We start from the raw sequence: 26178 nt of genomic DNA, 5'->3' as shown, positions 1-26178 counted from the left end.
ACCAGCATAGATGACTGTGGGTGAATTCTCAGGCCACGTGGTTGTTGCCCCAATGCAGCCTCCGCTCAGTGGGAGGTCGCTCCTTCTCCTCTGCTGCCCATACCCCTCAGGGTCTGGAATTTTCTTCCCCTGGCCACCAGTGCTGTCGACTCCATGTCCATGCTCAGGTCCAGGCTCGAGACCTTCCTCTTATCTGCCTGACTGATTACACTGTGTAACATTTTTTTTGTTCCTGGGTAGTAAGTGTTATTTTCTAATTGCTTATTCCTCAAAGGTACAGAGATGGCTATTATTCCCCACAAACTTTGCCTTTGTGACCAGGACAGTGATATTTTGAAATGTACCTATTTCCAGAACATTCCAGATAGATTCGGTGCTGAGTAAACTTGGAGTAACTTCTAGAACATTCTAGAACTTTCCAGTAATATAAATAGTAATATAAATACAGGTGCCTTAAGCCCACCAGTTCAGTTTAGTTCCAGCTGCCTAAGTGGATAGATATCTGCATTTTTCTGAAATGGCATCGAGAGGCTGCAAGCATCCGGTAGACGCATTTTGCTGTCTGCGGCCAATTTGTCAAGACAAGAGCGAAAAAGTACTCTGTGGAAGCAACTTTAAAATGTTATTGAAAAGATATATCATGTACGAAAAATGTTGCGAGAATCTCTATTTTTGTAGGATGGTACAGAGGGGAAAAGAGAGCCAAATGTCAGAGCTGTAGATAAGGAGTCGGCAGCCTTCAAAACTTCTTCCCTAAGCTGTCTGAGGCAAAGGTCAAAGCCGTTGTCTTCGTCGGACCACAGATAAAGAAGATCCTGGAGTGCAATTAATTCCCCAAGAAGCTCACTAGTAAGTAGAAAGTGGCTTGTAACTTTGTCGCAGTGGTTCGTGGCTTCCTGGGTAATCACAAGGTCGAAAACTACGTGGAGCTGGTTGAGACTGTGATGAAGAACTACGGCACAATGGGCTGTAGGATGTCCCTCAAAGTCCATATCCTTGATGCTCATCTTTATAAATTCATGGGAGCGTACTTGGAGGAGCAAGGCGAGCGCTTCTACCAGGATACACTGGACTTTGAACGCCGCTACCAAGGACAGTATAACGAGAACATGATAGGAGATCACATTTGGGGGCTGAGAAAGTGATTTACAGTATAATCGTAAATCTCGAAAAACTGCTCACTTCTAAATCTTTTGAAGTAATTTTTTTTATTACTTTAGTATAAATACATGCTAATTTTGATCCATATGTTGTTTTTTTCTGACTTTATGTGAACGAAAAGACGCGAAATTCTCCCGTTTTCTAATTGAAAATAGGTCAATTTGAAAATATGACTGTCCTGGTCACAAAAGCAAAGTTTCTGGGGAATAATAGCCATTCTATACTTTTTAGACATAAGCAATTACGAAATAAAGCTTACTACCTAGGAACAAACATTGTGTTACATAGTGTTATGTCTCCCATAGACTTACATCGAGACAAAACTTCACACAGAGACCCATAGACTCACACAGAGACCCACAGACTCCCATAGAAACTCATATACCCACACAGAGACACACAGACCCTACTGCCTCTTTCTATAAAATACAGGCAGCCAGCGCGTTTGTATGGCGTCTTGCAACGCAGTCACATTGAGTTAGATGCTGCTACATAAACTCATATTGTACCGCAGTACATTTCATCATCCTTTGAGGGAGATTAAATCGACGACTGTACCACTTTGTGGATGGACTGGCCCCCTGCACCCCCCCGACCCTTCCAACCGTGGGAATGTGGAATTGCGACTTGGTTGGGGTAAGTTTAGTGGCCTGCACCCAGCTTGGCTTTGACGCTAAAACGTGTGTTTCAGAGAATCGTGTTTATATTCGCGTCTGTTTGTTTGGTTGTTATTTTTGTTGTCTTACCCCCCCCTCCGGCCCCACGGCCCCACGGCCCCTGACGCATGAACGCAAATTAGCACCACGGTGACGGCTGTAGCCGCCACCTGCCAGGGAGTGCAGCAGTGTGCGGCCCTCACCCCAGCCCTGGAGTCAATCCGGCAACGCGGGTCCCAGCGGCGGAGCCTTCGGCTGCCTCCGTTGTCGCGGAGGTTCAGCGGTTTAACGTTCCAGCGGCCGCCCTGGTAAATACTGCGGTTGTATTCACCGTTATAATACTACGACTTACAGCGGCCGCCCTGGTAAATATTGCGGTTGTATTCACCGTTATAATACTACGACTTACAGCGGCCCCCCTGGTAAATACTACTGATGTTATGGTTGATACTTGGTGTGGGTGATCGTCGTGCAGACATCGTACCTTGAAGCTCGAACCCAACGTAAATTAATGATCAACTCTATTGTTATGATTTATGCTTCTAATTTGCTGCTCATCTCAAAATCTTTCCCAGTGACCGCCATTTACACGTCTTGACCATACGCAGACAAATACGTGGCAACTTATCACGCAGACTGGCTTTTTATTCTCCTAATTTACAAAAAAATATCTCCAACTCCCGACTCCAAAAAGTCTAGTATAGTGAACAGTAAAGTTTAGAAAAATTAAGACTTATGTATACAAAAAAATGAAAACTCCATACGATTAGCGTAATCGAATGTGAGTGAACGTGGTGACTGTGTGAGAGAGTGTGTGTGTCCTGAGTCTCCCCTAGGTCGACTGAGCCTCAAATGAGTACCTGGTGCGGTGTGTAGTAAACATCGCCACTAGGGAGACAAAGGCGGTCGGGCGTGGTGCTGGACACCCACTCCCTCGTGTGCCGTACCGGCCTTCATAGGTGTTGCTCGCTAACAGCACTTGCCCCATCAGTCTGTTAAGGCTACACGGGGGATCTTTATCTCTATTCTCCCTCCTGTCCTGCATTGGTGCTCTCTGGGCTTCTCAGGATCGCTCTCATAGCCAACAAAAAAAAAACGTCCCAAAGTAGCAGGACCCGCTTGAAAACAGAATCTGAATCTTGATTCATAATAGAGGAATCCGATAAGCTATAAAGCTCTTTTTCACCGATGTCCGGTGAAACGAGTCTCGACGTTTTCCTGGGTGAACACGTGCAGCCTCGGTGCCTTGCCCTTTGCAGTCTGAGCCAAAGTGAGTCGATGGAAAAGCGAATGTCCATGAATCTCCGGCCTCGACCGCTTGCCAACAACGCGCCTCCATTTCTTCCGAGCAGCAACAACAGCGGTGATGAATAATTAACGATCGTAATGAACTCGCCCTGCCTATTTGTGTGTTACTCAAAGCACTTAACACACGGATACAGGCACACAGAGTTACGAACAAAAAAACAAAGATTCCCTGTGTAGCCATAACAGACTGTTGGGGCAAGTGCTGTTAGCGTTAGCGCCTATGAAGGCTACCGGCACTGTGGCACACGAGGGGATGGGTGGCCAACAACCACGCCCGGCCGCCTTTGTCTCCCCTAGTGGCGATGTTTACACACCGCACCAGGTACTCATTTGAGGCGGAGTCGACCTCGGGGAGGCCCATGACCAGTTCAGATAATCGTCACTGGTGTTGGCTGTAAGAGGGAATCGAACCCGGGTCGCCGGGTTTGTAGAGCAGCGCGCTAACCGCTACACTACCACTCCAAAGACAAAGATCCCCCGTATGGCATTAACAAACTGTTGGGGCAAGTGCTGTTAGCGCTCCCCACGCACACACACGCACCTGCAAATAGATACACACACCTGCACACACACACACACGCACCTGCAAATACATACGCACACCTGCACACACACACACGCACCTGCAAATACATACACACACCTGCACACACACACGCACCTGCAAATACATACACACACGCACCTGCAAATACATACACACACCTGCACACACACACACGCACCTGCAAATACATACACACACGCACCTGCAAATACATACACACACCTGCACACACACACGCACGCACCTGCATGCCGTTGAGCGCCACCCAGCAGTCCTTTGGGAAGTCCTGCAGCATGGGCACGAGGAACTGCAGACAGCCGTCCCAGTGGCACAGGAGCAGCATCATCCCGATCAGGTTGAAGATCCGCATCACGGCGCTCGCCAGGTCGTACGTCATGTGGAAGATCTTCCAGATGCAGGGGGAGGGGTGGGGGTGTACAAAGATAAGTACACAACAACAATTGCCATTCACCACTAAGTGGCGGTGACGTCACCACGACGCTTGTACCAGGCTATGCACACGTTGAGGCCACGTTAAGTGTTGAACGCCCGCGGGCAGGAGGTCACGGGGCAGACCCAGGTGCCACGGGTCGACTGACTGAGATGACTGGCTGGTGCACCACCTGTGCCCCCTACTGTGCCAACCTGCTGTGCTTTAGCCACCCGGCGCTCCGCTCGTTGTTGTTGGAGGGCGACTGCCTCCAACTGCCCAGAGCGTCCTCCACAGAGGCCGATCTTGACACCGCTGGTATCGGTCATCTGCCACTCAGCTCCACATCCTTCTGTACAACATCACTCCATCTCTTCTCTAGCCCGTGTCGCGCCCGTTTAGCCCCCTCTATCTGGCCGAACAAAAGCTGTTTAGGCACACGTTGGCTGGGCATGCAAACTACATGACCCAGCCAACGCAGCCTTGCCTGCCGGAGGAGCTCACCGATGGGACCTTGCCCAGATCTCTTAAGTAGCCCCTCACACAATCCAGCCTGGTTAAACCCAGGATAGATCATAGGCAGGCCAGCCTAAATGTTTCTAATCAGCGAAGATGTTCCATTAGGGGGTTCCACGTTTCGCAAGCGTAGAGAAGGGAGGGAATGAGTGTGGCCGAGAAGACCTTAAGCTTCGTATGGCGCGACAGACCAGGTAGCTTTCACACAGCGTTATGCAACCGATGAAAATATATTTTCGCTCGATTCAGAGTAAGACATCTGCTGTCAAACCGGTAGTCGGTCATAAGCACACTGCCCAGGCATGGGAAACTCTCCACTCTCTCCACAACTGCCCCATCACCAATTGGGAGTTGTGGTGGTGGAGTGTCCGATGGTACAATATACCCAGGCAGGTGCTTAGTTTTGGTGGGGCTGAGATGGTAAGGCCCCACCTCTTAGTCGCGTGCTCCAGATTAAGTGGCAGTGCCTCCAACTCCTCTGAGTGAGCAGCCATTTCAGATCATCAACATATGTAACATCATTGACCAAAAGGGAGCCAACCCTTGACTGCACCCCTCCGGTACAGCCATCAAAAGCTTCACAAACTACGTGGTCGAAATAGATTTTAAATAATCTGAGAGCCAGAGGACATCTGTCGCACCCCAAGGTGAACAGGGAATGGCTCCGACTCTCGGCCACGTAGTTTTACTCAGGTCTGCTCACCATCATGAAGGTCCTTAATAATTATGAGCAGAGAGTCAGGGACTCTGAAAGCACGAAGAACAACTCAGAGCCCAGGCTTATTGATGGCATCTTAGGCCTTGACCAGCTCAATAAAGCAGAGATGTAAGTCATGTTGAAATTCCCTACATCTCTGCTGTAGCAGACGGACAGAAAATTTGGCATCTGTGCAGGACCGCCCTTTCCTGAAATTACACTGGGGCTCTGCGAGCCTCTCCTCAGCGCGCCTGGCAAGGCGATGTTGAATAACCCTTGCCAGGATCTTTCCCGGCACACTTAGGAGTGAGATGCCCCTGTAGTTGTTACAGTCTGTGCGGTCCCCCTTCTTAAAGAGGAGGACCACCAGGGCATCCTTCCAATCCTGCGGAACTCGTTTAGTGGTCCAGACTGTTATTATGATGGCATGTAGGGCACCAACGGCCTTCAGTACTTCCTTAACAGATGGCACCTCAGCCAGCCACTCACAGGGGGTGAATACTTCTTCCCATATTTGAGGCACCACAGCCTCAGCAGGGTCAACCCCACTTCGCCCCGTGATGTTTTCCAGGCTGAGGGATTTTCCCTCCCCCAAGACCTCCCATAAATGCTGAGGAAATCTGCAAACCTGTTCCTGGGGGTCGGAGATTAGATCACTGTTCTTTCCCCTAATGATGGTGATAAGTGTGGTGCTGCAAGTTACTTTTTTATGGAATTAAACAGTGATGTGTGATTGCGGGCCACTGAGGCAGATTCCAGCCGCAAGCGATGATGAAATTCTCACTTGCAACGTTCATCAGCTAGCTGAGACCAAGCCACTATGGGTTTGAATGGGGTCCTGGGTGTACACCCACCACCGGAGTGGAAATATGGCAGGCGCATCTTACAGATGACAAGTCGATAGTCAGTGGGCAGATCAGCTCCACGGTAGGTCCTGGTGTCAAGGACATGGGCCTGTATCCGCTGTTCTGTCACTATATAGTCCAGCAGATGTTCTTGCTTGGACCCGGCATGCATCCATGATGTTATGTGGATGTGCCGATGCTGGAACAGCCTGTTGGTAATTACAAGCCCATGGGCTGCAGGAAAGTCTAGCAGCCTCCTACCGTTGATATTGAGCTGATCTGGCCCATGCCTTCCAATTACTCCAGACCAGGTGCCAGCACCATGACCAACTCGGGCATGAAGTCACCCAACATGATGACTCTATCCCGAGGGGCCACTTTAGCTAGCACCTCTGACAGGAGGTCATAGAAGGCATCTGACTTATCGGCCTTGCCTGCATACCTCCACTGATGTTCATCTTTGGTGGGGGCATAAGTAATCATAACCACCACTCCTCACCTCTGGTTGATGGGAAGGCGAGCCCAAAGTAGCCTGGGCTTACAGCTTTCCACGCTTCACCACCACGCTTCCACGCCCCCTTAATTATTTTGTTCAGAAGAAGTGCCACACCCTGTTGTTTGGAAGTCTCCTGCCCCGAGTAGAGGACTGTCCACCCCTTATGGTGGCAGGAGCCAGAGCCGGTCCACTGGACCTCCTCAATACCACAGATACAGGCTGTACTGGTCCAGCTCCCGACAGGAGTGGCAGCTTCATCTCTGCAGTGAGCGTTCGAACATTCCACGTGGCCACCTGCAGTAGCTTTTTGCTGTTTCTGGAGGAACCCTGAGGGTAAGGATTCAAGCTCCTGGCTCTGCCAAATGGGGTTTGGTCAGAAGACGTCATAGACACCTGTCCTCCGGCACAAGCTTAGTTGGATTTTTTTCGTGGTTTAGTCGTAACTAATTGAAGGTGGATGGGATTACCGGCCCCTCGCACCCGCCCAGCGCCCTGTTTGGCCGCTGTGGTGGTTACAAACGCCATGAGGGGAATGGTGAATCTAAATTGGCCCTCCCCCCATAGCACTGCTCACCACAACGTTACCGTCCAGCACCAACGAGGAGGTAGGAGGTTTTTTTGTACACAGACAGGTACACACAGTTAAGTGCATAGGTGTACACACCCACACAGGTAAGTGTACACACCCACACAGGTAAGTGCATAGGTGTATACACACAGGTAAGTGCATAGGTGTACACACACACACACACCGGTAAGTACATAGGAGTACACACACACAGGTAAGTACATAGGTGTACACACACACAGGTAAGTGCATAGGTGTACACACACACATACACACCGGTAAGTACATAGGTGTACACACACACCGGTAAGTATACAGTGCAGAAATAGTCGTGAGCTCCTAGCAGGCAGCGAGATGTTATCTCCCTCGCCTGATATAATAGGAGCTCATGGGTTCGACCCCAACCCTGCCCCCACGTATTTCGCGAAGGCGCAACACTCTATCCCAGTGCAGATGGAATAAACAGATGGCGATTAGTCAACTTGCTGTACTGCTTTCTGCTGGCGAGCCAGGGTATGGCACCTCATTCTCGACACCCACCGGAAAGGAGTTTCACCCCATCTGTGTGGTGATCCACCAACCCCCACTGCTGTCTCCGCAGTGCTGGACTACAGGCAGCCACGTGCAGCACAGCCACCACCACCATCCGCCTGACAGCGTGCTATGGTGTCACAAGACGACGATCACTTCAGAACTTTCCACGTGTCTCTGTGTCACCCTGTCTCCACGTGTCTCTGTGTCTCCCTGTCTACCCCACGTGTCTCTGTGTCACCCTGTCTCCACGTATCTCTGTGTCTCCCTGTCTCCCCACGTGTCTCTGTGTCACCCTGTCTCCACGTGTCTCTGTCTCCCTGTCTCCCCCACGTGTCTCTCTGTCTCCCTGTCTACCCCACGTGTATCTGTGTCACCCTGTCTCCACGTGTCTCTGTGTCTCCCTGTCTACCCCACGTGTATCTCTGTCTCCCTGTCTACCCCACGTGTATCTCTGTCTCCCTGTCTACCCCACGTGTATCTCTGTCTCCCTGTCTACCCCACGTGTATCTCTGTCTCCCTGTCTACCCCACCTGTCTCTCTGTCTCCCTGTCTACCCCACGTGTCTCTGTGTCACCCTGTCTCCACGTGTCTCTGTGTCTCCCTGTCTACCCCACGTGTCTCTGTGTCACCCTGTCTCCACGTATCTCTGTGTCTCCCTGTCTCCCCACGTGTCTCTGTGTCACCCTGTCTCCACGTGTCTCTGTCTCCCTGTCTCCCCCACGTGTCTCTCTGTCTCCCTGTCTACCCCACGTGTATCTGTGTCACCCTGTCTCCACGTGTCTCTGTGTCTCCCTGTCTACCCCACGTGTATCTCTGTCTCCCTGTCTACCCCACGTGTATCTCTGTCTCCCTGTCTACCCCACGTGTATCTCTGTCTCCCTGTCTACCCCACGTGTATCTCTGTCTCCCTGTCTACCCCACCTGTCTCTCTGTCTCCCTGTCTACCCCACGTGTCTCTGTGTCACCCTGTCTCCACGTGTCTCTGTGTCTCCCTGTCTACCCCACGTGTCTCTGTGTCACCCTGTCTCCACGTGTCTCTGTGTCTCCCTGTCTACCCCACGTGTCTCTGTGTTACCCTGTCTCCACGTGTCTCTGTGTCTTCCTGTCTCCCCCACGTGTCTCTCTGTCTCCCTGTCTACCCCACGTGTCTGTGTCACCCTGTCTCCACGTGTCTCTGTCTCCCTGTCTACCCCACGTGTCTCTCTGTCTCCCTGTCTACCCCACGTGTCTCTCTGTCTCCCTGTCTACCCTACGTGTCTCTGTGTCACCCTGTCTCCACGTGTCTCTGTGTCTCCCTGTCTACCCCACGTGGCTCTGTGTCACCCTGTCTCCACGTGTCTCTGTGTCTTCCTGTCTCCCCCACGTGTCTCTCTGTCTCCCTGTCTACCCCACGTGTCTGTGTCACCCTGTCTCCACGTGTCTCTGTCTCCCTGTCTACCCCACGTGTCTCTCTGTCTCCCTGTCTACCCCACGTGTCTCTCTGTCTCCCTGTCTACCCCACGTGTCTCTCTGTCTCCCTGTCTCCACGTGTCTCTGTGTCACCGTCTCCACGTGTCTCTGTCTCCCTGTCTACCCCACGTGTCTCTCTGTCTCCCTGTCTACCCCACGTGTCTCTCTGTCTCCCTGTCTACCCCACGTGTCTCTGTGTCACCCTGTCTCCACGTGTCTCTCTGTCTCCCTGTCTACCCCACGTGTCTCTCTGTCTCCCTGTCTACCCCACGTGTCTCTGTCTCCCCCACGTGTCTCTGTCTCCCTGTCTACCCCACGTGTTGCCACGGAATGTGTCGCGGCTGCACGGAGAGGCGTTAATGAGTGCGAGGGCACGCGCCTTGTCCCCCCTCCCCTCCACCCCCGCCTTTCACCCACGCGGGCTAATTGGCTCCACAGAGTAACGCGAGGGATTAATCACCCGTCTCTCCACCCCCTCCCTCCATCCACATCTTCCTATCTTCCTTCATCTCAATCTCCCTCTCTAATGATGATAATAATAACACAGTGTAACAAAAAAAAGTGTTCCTGGGTAGTCAGTGTCATTTCCTCATGGCTTATGCCTCAAAAGTACAGATAATTGATATTACTCCCCATAAACTTTTCTTTTGTGACCAGGACATTGATTTTTAAATGTACCTATTTTAAATGAGAAAACGTGGTGTGCATTTGTGTCTTTCGTTCACATAAAGCCCTGGTCACAAAGGCGAAGTTTGTGGGGAATAATAGCCATTTGATACACTTTTTAGGCATAAGCAATTAAAAATAAAGAACTCAGTACCCAGGAACAAAAATGGTGTTACATAGTGTAATTATTAAATAATACTTTGGCGGTGAGATGTTAACTACTTTGCCTGGCATACAGGAGGTCGTGGGTTCGATCTCGACCCTGGCGCCTGCTGCTGTACATTTGGAGTTTGCGTGTCTCTCTCCCCGTAGTCACGTGGATTTTTCTCCAGGTCCTCCACATTTAGAATCAGCATCACCACGCGTTTAGAGTATTTGGCTGCTGCTATACATTTCCACGTGATAAGCCACTTCGTTGAGCTATCATTTGTGATGGCCAGGTGGCTTCTGACGAAGAGCCACATAGTTCAGTGGGCCTCAGCTGCTACGATAAAGATAGTTTTTTTTAATTTCAGTTCATGATGCTTACTCATACCAAGATGGGTTTTTATTTGTTTTATGTTTTCAGCCGATGAACCATGATGACATCATGGAACCTCTCTTGCCAATATCAAAATATCAGAATTGGTTTTACCCTTTCTGGCAATAAAATGGGGGGAGTTAAGATGTTAAAACACCAAACAGAAACATTTTGGAAGGAATCGTGTCTGCATTAACTACACGCAGTATTAGTGGTGAACGTGCAAACATTAACCACACGCAGTGCTAGTGGTGAACATAGAAACATTAACCACACGCAGTGCTAGTGGTGAACATACAAACATTAACCACACGCAGTACTTGTGGTGAACACGCAAACATTAACCACATGCAGTGCTAGTGGTGAACATACAAACATTAACCACACGCAGTGCTTGTGGTGAACATACAAACATTAACCACACGCAGTACTAGTGGTGAACATACAAACATTAACCACACGCAGTACTTGTGGTGAACATACAAACATTAACCACACGCAGTGCTTGTGGTGAACATACAAACATTAACCACACGCAGTACTAGTGGTGAACATACAAACATTAACCACACGCAGTAGTAGTGGTGAACATACAAACATTAACCACACGCAGTACTAGTGGTGAACATACAAACATTAACCACACGCAGTGCTAGTGGTGAACACGCAAACATTAACCACACGCAGTACTAGTGGTGAACATACAAACATTAACCACACGCAGTACTAGTGGTGAACATCCAAACATTAACCACACGCAGTACTAGTGGTGAACATGCAAACATTAACCACACGCAGTACTAGTGGTGAACATACAAACATTAACCACACGCAGTACTAGTGGTGAACATACAAACATTAACCACACGCAGTGCTAGTGGTGAACGTGCAAACATTAACCACACGCAGTGCTAGTGGTGAACATGCAAACATTAACCACACGCAGTGCTAGTGGTGAACATGCAAACAAAGACATCTTAACACCTCCTGTTTCATTGCCAGAAAAGGTAAAATAAATTCTTACATGGACGATGATGAGTCGTGTTCGTTTATTATTCACTTGGGTGGAGGAAACCCCACACCTTGCGCGAGGGGGCAACGCTCTATCCCCGTGCAGACGGAATAAACAGAATGGCGATTAGTCCACTTCCTGTACTGCCTTCTCCTGGCGAGTCAGGGTACGGCTCCTCCTCAACGCCCACTGTTAGAGAGGGAGTTCCACAGCATCTGCGTGTGATCCACCAACCCTGGCTGCTGCATCCCGTGCTCGGTGACAGGCCACGTGCATAGCCACCCTCCATACACAGAGAGGTGTGCAGACAGGTCCACGCACAGGCGAGTGTACAAAGACAAAGGTCCCCCGTATAGCCTGAACAGATGTTTGGAGCAAGTACTGTTCACAAGTATCTATGAAGGCCGGCACGCCACACGAGGGGGTGGGTATCAGCACCACGCCCGACCGCCTTTGCCTTCCCTAGTGGCGACGTTTACACATTGCACCAGCTACTCATTTGAGGCGGAGTCGACCTAGGGGGGAGGCCGAAGACCGCTTCAGATAATCGTCACCGGTGTTGGCCGTGAGCGGGGAACCGAACTCGGGTCGCCGGGTTCGTAGTGCGGCGTGCTAACCGCTGCGCCAGCGCTCCTCGCTGGCGAGTTTGCGCGCACACCCAGGTGAGTGGCGCTCACCTCCTCCCACTGGTGGATGTATCGGATGAGGCGGGAGAGTCGCAGCAGCCGCAGCAGGCTCAGGATCTTGGCGAAGCGCACGATGCGCAGAGCGCGCGCCGTCTTGTACACGTCCGAGTCGAACCCCCGCTGCACGATCAGGTAGATGTAGTCCACCGGGATGGACGACAGGAAGTCCACCAGGAACCACGTGCGCAGGTACTTCCTCTGCGTTGGCGGACGTGCGCACGTGCAGACGGGCGCACGGAACGGATGGACGGACAGCGGGATGGACGGATGAGACGCGCAGGGAACGGACGCACGGACGGAGCGATGGATGGATAATCAGATGGAGAGACAGATGACATTAAAACAGACAGATGGACAAACAGACAGTGTGATGGAGAGTCAGACCGACTGGCAGATGAATAGACGGATAGGTAGATGAACAGATGGACACTCAGACAGGCAGACAGATTGACACGTGGATGAATGCATGATCAGATGGACAGACGGACAGAGACGCAGACAGACGGAGAGATGGATGAGCAGACAAACAAATGGACAGAAAGACAGTCAAACCGACGGATATACAGACAGATGATGACATTCATGAGTGTTGAACTTCTTTCGCACCGTACGTAGCCATCCGTGCTAATCGGGGGTGGTCACGCAGAGGGGGGCGGACGCTGTGATGAGACTGGATTCGTGGTTGTCACTACCGCGTCATTCTCGCGGTGTCATTTCTATCCTTCCATGAAAATCAATCTTAAAATACATAAACACAGAAAGAGAAGCATACATAGAGACAGACAGCAGACGGACAACTGCAACATTAAGAGATAAGAAAACGATACAAAGATCCCCCGTATAGCCTTTAAATGACTGCTCGGGCAAGTGCGGTTAAGCGAGCACCTATGAAGGCCAGTCTCCCCAGTGCTGATGTTTGTGCACCACACCAGGTACTCATTTTAAAGGCTGAGTCGACCTAGGGGAGGCCCAGGATCGGTTCAATTATTCGCTGTCACTGTTATTGGTTTGCGAGCGGGACTCGAACTTGGCTCGCCGGGTTTGTAGCGCAGTGCAGCGCTCACCGCTGCACCACCTCTCCTCATATTTTGCGACACACCCAGACGGACAGAGACATTAAGACACAAATACAAAGAACCCCACTCCCTCCGTGTAGCCTTAACAGACTGTTTGGGCAAGTGCTGTTAGCGAGCAGCACCTACGAAGGCCGGTATGGCACACGAGGGGGTAGGTGTCCAGCACCACGCCCGACCGCCTTTGTCTCCCCAGTGGCGATGTTTACACACCGCACCAGGTACTCATTTGAGGCTGAGTCGACCTAGGGGAGGCCCATGAGCGGTTCAGATAATCGTCACCGGGTGTTGGGCGAACTCGGGTCGCCGGGTTCGTAGCGCAAGGCGCTACCCGCGACACTACCGCTCATAATACGCACACACACACACAATACGGCATGAATAATAATAATAATAATGATGGTTATATTTGTAGATTCATAATATGCATAATAAAGGTTTTTGGGGCAGCAGCAGTTGCACGAGCAGGGGCAGCAGGGGTAGTGGCAGCGGTAGCAGCAGCCCGCGGCGAGGGGCGGGCGGCAGCGGTGTGAGCAACAAGGGCAGCACCTTGATCTTGCGCGGGTCCAGGATGATGTCGGTGTTGTCCTCCACCACGATGCCCGTGCGGAAGTTGAGGACGAGGTCGACGAGGAAGAAGGTGTCGGAGACGACGTTGAAGATGATCCACGGCGTGGTGGTCTCCTCCTTGATGAAGGTGATGCCCACGGGGATGATGATGAGATTCCCCACCATGAGCAGCAGCATCGTCAGGTCCCAGTAGAAGCTGGGAAGACGCAGAGACATGGACAGAGACGCCCCGCGTGGCCCCGCGTTGGTTGTTGGTGGTGCTGGTGGTGGTGCTGGTGGTGGTGCTGGTGCTGGTGGTGGTGCTGGTGGTGGTGCTGGTGGTGCTGGTGGTGGTGCTGGTGGTGGTGCTGGTGGTGGTGCTGGTGGTGCTGGTGGTGGTGCTGGTGCTGGTGGTGGTGCTGGTGGTGGCGGCAAGTGCTGAGCAAGCGATGAGAAGCCCCAGCACCGCGCACGAGCGGGGTGGTGCCACCAGCGCTACCCTCGGCCACCTTTGTCTCCCCGGCGCTGATGTTTATCCCACCCCCCTCGAGGTACCCATTGGTTACTAATTTTAGGGCCGGGTAGACCTACGGGAGGCCCAGGTAATTGTTCACAACATTGCCACCGATGTCGTGGCTGGGGATTGAACTCGGTCGGCTGGGCTCGTCGTCCCGGGGGCGCGGCGGTTGGCGCAGTGCGCTAACCGCAGCGCCACCGCTCCACCCACTTGGAAGAAGGCACGCACGTGACCGGACCCCCCACGAGGATTGACCCCACGTGAGGGGTTGGGTCAGTGTTAGTCCGGGGTCACTGCAGTGTGTCCCCGTGTCCCCCTGTCCCCGTGTCCCCCTGTCCCAGTGTGTCCCTGTCCCAGTGTGTCCCCGTGTCCCCCTGTCCCCGTGTCCCCCTGTCCCCGTGTCCCCCTGTCCCAGTGTGTCCCTGTCCCAGTGTGTCCCTGTCCCAGTGTGTCCCCGTGTCCCCCTGTCTCCGTGTCCCCCTGTCCCAGTGTGTCCCTGTTCCCGTGTGTCTGTGTCCCCGTGTCCCCCTGTCCCAGTGTGTCCCCGTGTCTCAGTGTCCCAGTGTGTCCCTGTCCCCGTGTCTCAGTGTCCCCGTGTCTCCCTGTCCCGGTGTCCCTCTGTCCCAGTGTGTCCCTGTTCCAGTGTGTCTGTGTCCCAGTGTCCCAGTATCTCCATGTCCCCCTGTTCCCCTATCCCCGTGTGCCCTTGTCCTCGTGTCTCCGTGTCCCCGTGTCCTCCTATCCCCGTGTCTCCTGTCCCCCTGTCCCCGTGTCCCCCTATCCCCGTGTCTCCTGTCCCCCTGTCCCCGTATCCCCCGTATCCCCGTGTCCCTCTGTCCCAGTGTCTCCCTGTCCCCCTTTCTCCGTGCCTCTGTGTCCCCCTGTCCCCCGGGTCTGAGCCAGACCCGTGGTCCCGCACCGGAAGTCGCTGTAGGGGTGGATGATCCAGAGGCCCGCCAGCTTGACCCTCTCCTGCTCGCGCTCCACCGCCTTCTGGCTGCCGAACATGCGCAAAGAGAACTTGTTGACGCCGGGCTGCAGCATCGTGCTGAACTGCCTCTGCATGAAGCTCGCCTGGCTGCCCCGCGTCTCCCCGATCCCCTCGTCGCCCACCCCGCCGGGACCCCCAATTCCGACCCCGACCCCTCCGGAGGTCCCAGACATCCCCTGAGTTCCTCCACCTCCTCCGCCACCCGGCGCGCAGAGGATTTGCTCTCCGCTGTCTGCCTTGAGAAACGCCACGGAGGGGTGTCGAACCTGGAGGGGTGAGAAGGTTGGAAGGGGATGGGGTGGGACAGGAGGTGAACTCAAAGGGCGAGCAACTGGGCTCGCTCACGCCACTGCTGGCGAACTCTCGAGAGCAGTTGGGCCACTCTCCCACGTTGCCCAGACGCGTGTCGGAATAGGCTGGTGGGGCGTTGCCCACACTTTACCCCACCGCACGTGACCCCCCTCGATCCCTCAAACTGCGCTTGCACCTCCAGGAGCGGCAACTGCTGGGACCCTCCGTGCCACGCCCAGCGACGCCTGCTCCGGTGGTAGCTCGCCTCGTCCTCTCCAGCCGGGCCGGGCAATCTCCCCACGTGTGGGGGGCCCTACGATGGCAACGATCCCCCAACCTCCCCCCGCCTCGTGTGCCGCTGGCTCGCGGTTAGAGGATCCCAGTGGCCAGGACCTGCGACTCCGTGCGCGGAAGGAGCTTGGCCAGAGTGCAAACTCAACTCCCAGACTTCAGCTCCTTCACCTCCTTCACCTCCTGCTGCTGCTGCTGCTGCACCGCGAACTCCGCGCGGGGAGACGGAACCAGGGAGAGGCAGACGGGGGAGAGATGGGAAGGGTCGATGGGGGGGAGATGGGGGGGGGGAGATATGAGGGAGAGGGAAGGGGAAGAGAAACGGGAGAGAGATGGGGGAGAGAGATGGACAGAGGAATTGGGGAGGGAGATAGAGATTGGGACGGAGAGATAGACAGAGGAGATGCGGAGAGAGATGGACAGAGAGACGGGGAGAGAGATGGGGGAGAGAAACCTTTGCGTGCATTATTAAAATTGCTACTCTTAGGGGGAGGGCTACGCAGGGCAAAGGGCGATGGAGGGAGAGTGGAAGGAAGAGTGAGGACGAGAGATGGGGAGAGAGAGAGAGTCAGTAGACAGGGAGAGAGTCAGTAGACAGGGAGAGGGGAGGGAGAGAGAGGACGAGAGATGGGGAGAGAGAGAGTCAGTAGACAGGGATAGAGTCAGTAGACAGGGAGAGAGTCAGTAGACAGGGAGAGGGGAGGGAGAGAGAGAGGATGGAGACAGGGAGAGAGAGAGTCAGTAGACAGGGAGAGAGTCAGTAGACAGGGAGAGAGTCAGTAGACAGGGAGAGGGGAGGGAGAGAGAGAGGACGAGAGATGGGGAGAGAGAGAGTCAGTAGACAGGGAGAGAGTCAGTAGACAGGGAGAGAGTCAGTAGACAGGGAGAGAGTCAGTAGACAGGGAGAGGGGAGGGAGAGAGAGGACGAGAGATGGGGAGAGAGAGAGTCAGTAGACAGGGAGAGAGTCAGTAGACAGGGAGAGAGTCAGTAGACAGGGAGAGGGGAGGGAGAGAGAGAGGATGGAGACAGGGAGAGAGAGAGTCAGTAGCAAGCGAGGGGGAGGGAGAGAGAGAGAGTCAGTAGACAGGAAGAGGGGAGAGGGAGAGAGAGGACATGCAAGGAGGGAGGGGGGAGCAGCGCGTTGCTCGGGGTCGGAGCTGGATATCGATTAAGACCGCGGTGTCACGCAGGGTCACAACGAGAGGACGCGAGGAGGGGGGGGGGGAGGCGGCGGGACGAGGTGGGAGACGGTGGAAGGACAAGTGAGGAGGTGGGGCGAGGTGGGAGGTAAAGGGGTGGGGGGAGTGGTGACGCTCCAAGCGTGAGTGGGAAAGCGGGTTGAGGTGGGAGATGGTGGGAGCAGGGCAGAGGAACGGGGTGTGAGGGAGGTGGGGAGGAGTGTGAGGAGGTTTGAGGAGGTGTGAGGAGGTGTGGGGGAGACTCCCAACCCGCTGGGCTGCCACGGGGGGACCCAGTAATGAGGACAACGTCGGCCCAACGTCCCACGTTCACTGGAGAGGCAGTAGAGCAAGTGGGTCCGCAAGCTCGTATCCAGATCGTCTCTCAGTGGTCAAATATCTTCAAGTGGCCTCCTGCTCGCGTCTTGAGACTCGGTGAGGCGGTTGCCGGCTAGCGGTGGGGGGGGGGTGTTGGTGGCCACGCTGCTGCACGCGGCTGCCTGTAACCCAGCGCCGTTATGTGGAGCCAGCAGCGGGGGTTGGTGGATCACTTACGGATGCTGCGAAACTCCCTTCCCGCGGGCGTCGAGGGGGAGCCGTCCCCCGGCTCGCCAGGAGAAGGCAGTGCAAGATAATCGAGGCTCCACCTGTTCCGTGTGGACGGGATCGAGCGTCGCCTCTTCGCACGCGTGGGTTTTACTCCGAGTAGACCGACTTCTACCCACATGTCGGCCCTCATGATGAATTGGCCGATGGCTCCTGAACAAATAGAGGACCGCAGAGCTCGGGCAGTGATTGGGAGCGCCGACTGCTCACTCCGTAGCTGCTTCTGCTGTTGCCTTCCGCTCCCCGTCTGTGGTTCCTCCTCCCGGCGCCTCGGAGCCGCTCGCTCTCGTGCGGCGGCGGCGCCTTACAAGGTGACAGTATTATCATTAACTTGTTAGGCCAACGTTGGGTCAACGTTGGGTCAACGTTAATGCAACGTTGGCCCAACGTGTCGTCTTCACTGGGTTCCTTCGTTAATTCAATGGCCATGTTGCAATCATTACTGCTCTTATTGCTACGAACCCGATGATCCGAGTTCGATTCCCGCTCAGGACCAGCAACGATGGCAAACATTTGAGCTGTCCCGGGGCGACTCGGAGCTGGTCCCGTGTGTACAAACCTCAGCGCCGAGGAGACAAAGGCGGCCGGGCGTGGCGCTCACCACACCCACGCCCTCGTGTGCCACAGTGCCGGCCCTTCATAGGTGCGCGCTAACAGCACTTGCCCCAACAGTCTGTCAAAGGCTATACGGGGGATCTTTGTCTTTTTTGTTATCTCTTATTGTATCCGTTGGAGTTGTCCGTCTGCTGTCTGTCTCTGTCTGTATATATCCGTGTCTCTCTGCGTTTAAGTATTTTAAGAAAACATAGATTTATTTATGGAAGGATAGAAATGACACCGCATACGGAGAACGATCTTCGTCTTTGTACGGGTGAGTGATTGGGTAGGTGAGAGGCAGGTGGGTGATTGGACAGGTGGGTGAGTCAGTTTAACACGTAGGCTTTCGCGACCAATATCATCCATAAGAGAGGTTTTGTTGGGGGTTAGATCGCGTAAATGTATAATTGTGTCGTTAAAACCCGTCACCACCCGACACAACCAACTAGAAGGGTTGCCACGTAAACAGAACGTGCCAATTCGTCACTAGTACAGCACACCGGTGCGTTGAATGAAGCTAGTTATAATTACTGGCGAAACTTCGTACTCAGATTGTAAATGTTGTGGATTGGCTCTCCATCACACCGATGTAGTGCTGTACTAGTGACGGCTTGGCAAGTTCTGTTTACGTGACAAATCTTACTAGTTGGCTGTGCCGGGTGGTGGCGAGTTTAACGACACATTTATACATTTATGCGATCTAACACACACAAAAAAACAACCTCTTAAGGCGGGTGATGGGACAGGTGGTTGAGTGCTGCTACGCGTGCGGCTGTGTGTGGGAGGAAGCCGGACCACCCGGACTAAACCCTCCACGCGTATACGCCACTGAAATGCGCTCCACAGACGAGTACCACGAACCCACACGGCAAGCCACTCGGTTGAGTTATCATGGTGTGGCCGGGTCGCTTCTGAAAATAAATAAGTTAATAGCTCAGTGGGCTTTATTTGATAAGATAAAAAATAGTTTACTTTTATCTGTTTATTTCTGAAGCGATTTATTGACCATCCCTATACTTTGCATTCGTATCGTGTTTTGGTATCGTGTATTGTTGTAACGTTCTGATCCTCTCCTACTGGACATCTGTAAAAAAAGAGCTTTATAGCGCATCAGATTCCTCCGGACTAAATACCGATTCTGATTCTGACTTGCTGTACTCCCACCGCCTTGCTACGATGCTCGGGAGTTTCACACATCTCTTCGTGATCCACCAACCCTTTCTTCAAAGTGCTGGAAGACAGGCAGGTGAGCGACTATTACAGGTGAGTCCTCTCAGGAGAGTCAGCGTTGTCATGTCAAGAAGGTCCATTGCATGAAACGTCAGCCTCTATGTAATCTGTAATTTTGGTACCCAAGGTCAAACTAGACTCATCCCGGTCTCTTCTTTTGAGTTCACACCCTGGTCACAGAACATCAACTTTGAGCCATTATTCTCTGGTGAGTGATATCAGGTTAGTGAGTGAGAGCCTACAGGTGAGTGAGTGAGAATCCACAGGTGAGTGATGTCGTGTGAGTGATATTGAGTGAGTGAGAATCTACAGGTGAGTGATGTCGGGTGAGTGATATTGAGTGAGTGAGAGCCTACAGTTGAGTGAGAATCCACAGGTGAGTGATGTTGTGTGAGTGATATTGAGTGAGTGAGAATCCACAGGTGAGTGATGTCGGGTGAGTGATATTGAGTGATGAGAATCTACAGGTGAGTGATGTTGTGTGAGTGATATTGAGTGAGTGAGAATCTACAGGTGAGTGATGTTGTGTGAGTGATATTGAGTGAGTGAGAATCCACAGGTGAGTGATGTTGTGTGAGTGATATTGAGTGAGTGAGAATCTACAGGTGAGTGATGTCGTGTGAGTGATATCGAGTGAGTGAGAATCCACAGGTGAGTGATGTCGGGTGAGTGATATTGAGTGAATGAGAATCTACAGGTGAGTGATGTTGTGTGAGTGATATTGAGTGAGTGAGAATCTACAGGTGAGTGATGTTGTGTGAGTGATATTGAGTGAGTGAGAATCTACAGGTGAGTGATGTTGTGTGAGTGATATTGAGTGAGTGAGAATCCACAGGTGAGTGATGTCGTGTGAGTGATATTGAGTGAGTGAGAATCCACAGGTGAGTGATGTCGGATGAGTGATATTGAGTGAGTGAGAATCTACAGGTGAGTGATGTTGTGTGAGTGATATTGAGTGAGAGCCTACAGTTGAGTGAGAATCCACAGGTGAGTGATGTTGTGTGAGTGATATCGAGTGAGTGAGAATCTACAGGTGAGTGATGTTGTGTGAGTGATATTGAGTGAATGAGAGCCTACAGGTGAGCGAGTGAAGGAGAATCTACAGGTGAGTGATGTTGTGTGAGTGATATTGAGTGAGTGAGAATCCACAGGTGAGTGATGTTGTGTGATCCCTGAAGAACAAGCAAGATTCCGGCCTGGACGCAGCTGCCGTGACAAGTCATGGCCCTTGCGACGCACATCGAGGCCGGATTACAGAAGAAAGCCAAGACCGGCGCAGCCTTCGTGGACCTGTTATGGCCTTACGACACAGTGTGGGTTAACAGCTTGATGGTGAAGCTCGATTAGGACCATTCCCTACATCGAAACAATACTCCTGATACGGACGATGCTTCGCAATAGGCGACTGCGTGTCCCGATGGGCGACAAAGCCAGCTCACAGCGGTTCCTCAACCATGGATTTCCACAAGGTTCAATACTCGTAGAAACGCTCTTCAATAGCTACACGGGCGACATGCCACCAACCGGGTCACACAAAATTGTACATGTGGATGACCTTCCCCTGGCAACGCAAGCAGCCACTTTCAACGACATCGAATCCACTGAACCATAACCTAAACACCATGGAGGGGAATATTGCCCGAAACGAAGGCTCAAGCCAAATCCCCACAAGACAACAAGTCACAGCATTTCACCTTGATAATAGGAGCACCAAGCACACTCTGAAAGTGACCTTCTGCGGCAACGCTGTGCGACACGACCCCACTCTAAGCTCTCTCGGAGTGCAGCTGGACCGTACACGCTCAACCTTCGACGACCACCTGAATAAGGTAGCCGCCACGACCCAAACAAGGGGTCAACCTGGTCCAGAAACTGGCAATCACAGGCTGGGAAGCATCAGCACCCTCAGTGCTACGGACATTAACGATGGCCCTCGTGTACCCTGTAGCCGAGTGCTGTGTAGCAGTCTGGACCAGACGTCGTCACCACTCCACTTGTTGATGTCCAACTGAACACTGCAATGTGGTGGATCACTGGAACCCTCGAGTGGACCCAAACACCCTGGCTGCCCGTGCTGTCACCAAATCTCTCTCCCACCCATCCGCCGCAACGCTGCAACCCTCCAGGAAGGCCTGGAAATCGAGGAAAGCAGTCGCCTTCCCATTCACGAGGACCTCGATAACGTCCCTGGGTATCGCTTGAAGTCACGCCAAGCCCTTTTAGACCCATGCGCTTAACCTTCATCAATGTGAGTTCAACCCGGATGAAGCTTGGAGAGCTGAATGGAGTTCAAAAGGACTCACAAACACCACCTTGTGAAAGACACAACGCAGAAGATCCCTGGGTTCGATCTTGCACGAAGTTCACGGTCCATCATAAACCACATCCACTGCACAAACCATGGCAGTAGATGTCGGAATCTGATGCACAAATATAAAATTAAAACGCTGCAGTGTGCGACTGTGGTCATCCAGAACAGACCGTAGCACAACGTATAACAACGCAATGGCAGATCCACAAATACGAAGGAGACTTCACAGCTGCTCCTGACGCGGTTGTGTGGCTTGATAACCACCTGAACGTGAAACTGTAGTTGTTGCTCTGCGTAAGCCATTGGAAAGAAGAAGTGAGTGCCTACAAGTGAGTGAGAATTCACAGGTGAGTGATGGTGGGTGCGTAAGAGTCCACAGGTGAGTGAGAGCCCACAGGTGAGTGAGAAAGTGAGAGTCCCCAGGTGAGTGAGAGTTCCTGAGTGAGTGAGATCCCCCCAGGTGAGTGAGAAAGTGAGATCCCCCCAGGTGAGTGAGTAAGGGCCCCATGTGAGTGAGTGAGAGTCCCCAGGTGAGTGAGAGTTCCCGAGTGAGTGAGATCCCCCCAGGTGAGTGAGAGTTCCCAGGTGAGTGAGAGTTCCCAGGTGAGTGAGAGTTCCCGAGTGAGTGAGATCCCCCCAGGTGAGTGAGAGTTCCCAGGTGAGTGAGTGAGATCCCCCCAGGTGAGTGAGTGAGATCCCCCCAGGTGAGTGAGTGAGAGTCCCCAGGTGAGTGAGAGTTCCCGAGTGAGTGAGATCCCCCCAGGTGAGTGAGTGAGAGTCCCCAGGTGAGTGAGAGTTCCTGAGTGAGTGAGATCCCCCCAGGTGAGTGAGTAAGTGAGATCCCCCCAGGTGAGTGAGTGAGAGTCCCCAAGTGAGTGAGTGAGATCCCCCCAGGTGAGTGAGTAAGTGAGAGCCCCCCAGGTGAGTCTCACCTGCGCGGGCGCTGCGGGGGGCCTCCCCCCGGTCGACAGCTGCTCCGTGGAGCCGCGCTGCAGGAGGCCCAGGGCCGAGGCGGCCGTGCGCTTGTGTTTGGCCAATGCGAATCCGGCGCGCTCGGGATCAGCGTTGGCCACGAACTCATGCGCGGACCTGACCGTGGCCTGCTGCCGGTCTGCGTGCTGCTGCTGCTGCTGCGCGCTGCGTCCCTGCAGCTGATGGTGCCGCTGCTGCTGCTGCTCCGTGGCTTGGAAGATGTCTCCGTCGCTGAGGTCGTGAGCGCGGGAACCACCACCACCACCACCCCCGCCGCAAGACACGTTCCCGTTCGACACGGTCCAGTCGTCCTCCCGCACCGCGCCCGCCTCGGCTACGGTAGACGACGACGACGATGATGACGAGGAGGGTGCTGCTGCTGGTGGTGGTGGTGGTCCTGACGCTGCCCTGGCTGCCCCCTCGTCCGGGCCACCCCCGAGGTTCGGGGAAGGCAGGGCCCGCAGTCTGATGCCCCGGCCACGCTCCGCGTCCCCGTGGCCGCCACCGCTCTCCTCTCGGTCCAGGATCGGTTCCTTGTGTCGCGCCGAGCTGTACAGACGCTTGCGGAGCCGCTCCATGGCGACGATGCGTTGTGGGGGGGGGAGTGGGCCGAGGGGGGGGTGAGAGCAAGGGGCGGGGGCAAGGGGGGACTGGGGGGGGAGGGGGGGTCACATGCAGGTAAGGGCACGAGGTCGGGTCGGTTAGGGTCAGGTAAAGGTTAGGGTCAGGGTATTGAATGCAAGGTCGGGGGAAATGCGGTTAGGGTAATGTTGAGGGTCAGGGTACAGGTGAGGGTCAGGGTAGGGAGCGAACTCGGTCCGGCACGGCTCGGGATGTGGGAGTGGGAACGCGACCCGGGACGGGACGCGCGCGGGACGGAGAGGCGAGCGGGCGGGCGGGCGGGAGGCCCGGTGGAACGCTGTCACCTCGTCTCACCTCCTCTCACCTCGTCTCACATCTTCATCATCTCAACATCTCACATCTTCTCAGGTCGTAATCATCGTCTTCATCATCGCCGTTGTCTCTCGCCGTTCTTGTATCTCGCTTCTGCAGTGGTCGTCATTTGTGATTCAAAAATTAAAATGATCATCATTATCATCATCGTCTGGCCCTCTCCTTGCTGCTGCTGTTGTTGTGGCTGTTGTGGCTGTTGTTCCTCTTGTTGTTGTTGTTTCTTGACGGTCGAGTCGGATGTTTTTTTTCTCTCACTTCGTTAAGAATTCCACTCCAGCTTCTCGTCGACCGATAATAAAAAAATAAAATGTAAAACAAATAACCCGAGCAATCCGTGCACGTCCGCTGTGCTCTGCTACATCGCCGTCGTTTAAGAGAGACACGGGCAGAGCACAGCAGACACCCCGAGACACGCACACAGAGACATGGGACACGCAGAGAGACACACCACACACGGAGACTCCACAAGATACACACAGGGACACGCAGAGGACGATCTCACGTCAACAGAAACGAGACGCAGACACAGAGACACACATAGACGACACACACAGAGAGCGGCAGACACAGAGACACAGACACAGAGATGACAACACACAGAGAGAGGCAGACACAGAGACACAGACACAGAGACACACACAGAGAGCGGCAGACACAGAGACACAGACACAGAGACACACACAGAGAGCGGCAGACACGGAGACACAGACACAGAGATGACAAACACAGAGAGCGGCAGACACAGAGACACAGACACAGAGACACACACAGAGAGCGGCAGACACAGAGACACAGACACAGAGACACACACAGAGAGCGGCAGACACAGAGACACAGACACAGAGATGACAAACACAGAGAGCGGCAGACACAGAGACACAGACACAGAGACACACACAGAGAGCGGCAGACACAGAGACACAGACACAGAGACACACACAGAGAGCGGCAGACACAGAGACACAGACACAGAGACACACACAGAGAGCGGCAGACACAGAGACACAGACACAGAGACACACACAGAGAGCGGCAGACACAGAGACTCACAGAGGGAGAGGGGCACGCGCCGAGGGCGATACAGACAGGGACAAAGATCCCCCGTATAGCCTAAACAGACTGTTGCGGCAAGTGCTGTTAGCGAGCACCTATACGGACACGCACACAGAGGTACGCAGAGACACGCACAGAGCGACAGATAGAGAGAGACCGTGACACACAGACGAGAGACATACACACACTCAGACACACACTCAGACAGAGGTACAGACACACGCACAGACAGCAGAGAGAGACACACTCAGACAGAGGTACAGACACACGCAGAGACAGAGACACACGCAGAGACAGAGAGAAAGAGAGACACACACTCAGACAGAGAGAGACAGAGAGACACACACTCAGGCAGAGGTACAGACACACTTAGAGACAGAGAGACACACGCAGAGACAGAGAGAGACACACACACTCAGAGAGAGAGAGAGAGACACACACTCAGACAGAGAGAGACAGAGAGACACACACTCAGACAGAGAGACACACGCAGAGACAGAGAGACACACGCAGAGACAGAGAGAGAGACAGACACACACTCAGACAGAGGTACAGACACACACTCAGACAGAGAGAGAGAGACACACACTCAGACAGAGAAAGACAGAGAGACACACACTCAGACAGAGGTACAGACACACGCAGAGACAGAGAGACACACGTAGAGACAGAGAGAGACAGACACACACTCAGACAGAGGTACAGACACACGCAGAGACAGAGAGACACACGCAGAGACAGAGAGACACAGAGAGACACACACTCAGACAGAGGTACAGACACACGCAGAGACAGAGAGACACGCAGAGACAGAGAGACACACACTCAGACAGGGAGAGACAGAGAGGCACACACTCAGACAGAGGTACAGACACACGCAGAGGCAGAGAGACACACGCAGAGACAGAGAGACACACGCAGAGACAGAGAGACACACGCAGAGACAGAGAGACACACACTCAACACGCGCGCCAGGCGACACGCCTTCTGCTGCTGCTGCTGCCTCTGCTGCTGGTGATGGGGGTGATGCTGGTGATGGGATGGGTGGGGGTGACGTTGGTGATGGGGGGGGGGGACGGTGACGATGGTGATGGGAGGAAACGTGATGCGTAGTCACGGACGCAGTGCGCGCATGCGTGGGGCTAGTCGTCCCTGCCTCCGACCCCGCAGCGGCAGTCGGGGTTTCGATTTCGCGTCTTTAGCCCGGGGGGGAATCGGCACCGAGACTCAAGACCCTGGTTGAGGAGGGTCCTGCCAGTAGGGGCTGGGGGGAGGTGGTTGCCGTGTGTGATCCCAGTGGAGGGATTTTACGGTGTCATTTCTCGGCATTGGCGATGTCGCTTCGGCCGATGGCAGCAACGTTGTGTAGTGTGGGAGATTTTGTTTTGTTTTAGCGCTTGGAGGAAACCGGAGAAGCCGGCGATAACCCAAGCAGAGCAGGGGGAGAACTCACCGCCTCCTAGCTGTCAGCCC

General features: G+C 53.6%; 1 protein-coding gene across 1 annotated transcript in view; it reads right to left on the bottom strand.

Moving 5' to 3' along the window:
• Window positions 1–25763, bottom strand: part of LOC116942086 (uncharacterized) — a 44062-nt gene extending 18299 nt beyond the window's left edge. The window contains exons 1-5 of the mRNA XM_032953654.2: window positions 22659–25763; window positions 15150–15487; window positions 13714–13930; window positions 12083–12289; window positions 3917–4078 (exon numbers count right to left, since the gene is read on the bottom strand). Of these exons, the coding sequence (XP_032809545.2) occupies window positions 3917–4078; window positions 12083–12289; window positions 13714–13930; window positions 15150–15487; window positions 22659–23276 (1542 nt within the window). The 5' untranslated portion in view covers window positions 23277–25763. The remainder of the gene's footprint in view (window positions 1–3916; window positions 4079–12082; window positions 12290–13713; window positions 13931–15149; window positions 15488–22658) is intronic.
• Window positions 25764–26178: the final 415 nt, after the last annotated feature.

This window comes from Petromyzon marinus, chromosome 13 (assembly GCF_048934315.1).
Source record: "Petromyzon marinus isolate PM22_M1 ecotype Great Lakes invasive population chromosome 13, UKy_Petmar_22M1.pri1.0, whole genome shotgun sequence".
In the NCBI taxonomy this organism is placed as follows: Eukaryota; Metazoa; Chordata; class Hyperoartia; order Petromyzontiformes; family Petromyzontidae; genus Petromyzon; species Petromyzon marinus.
This window is presented reverse-complemented; position numbering and strand designations above follow the sequence as displayed.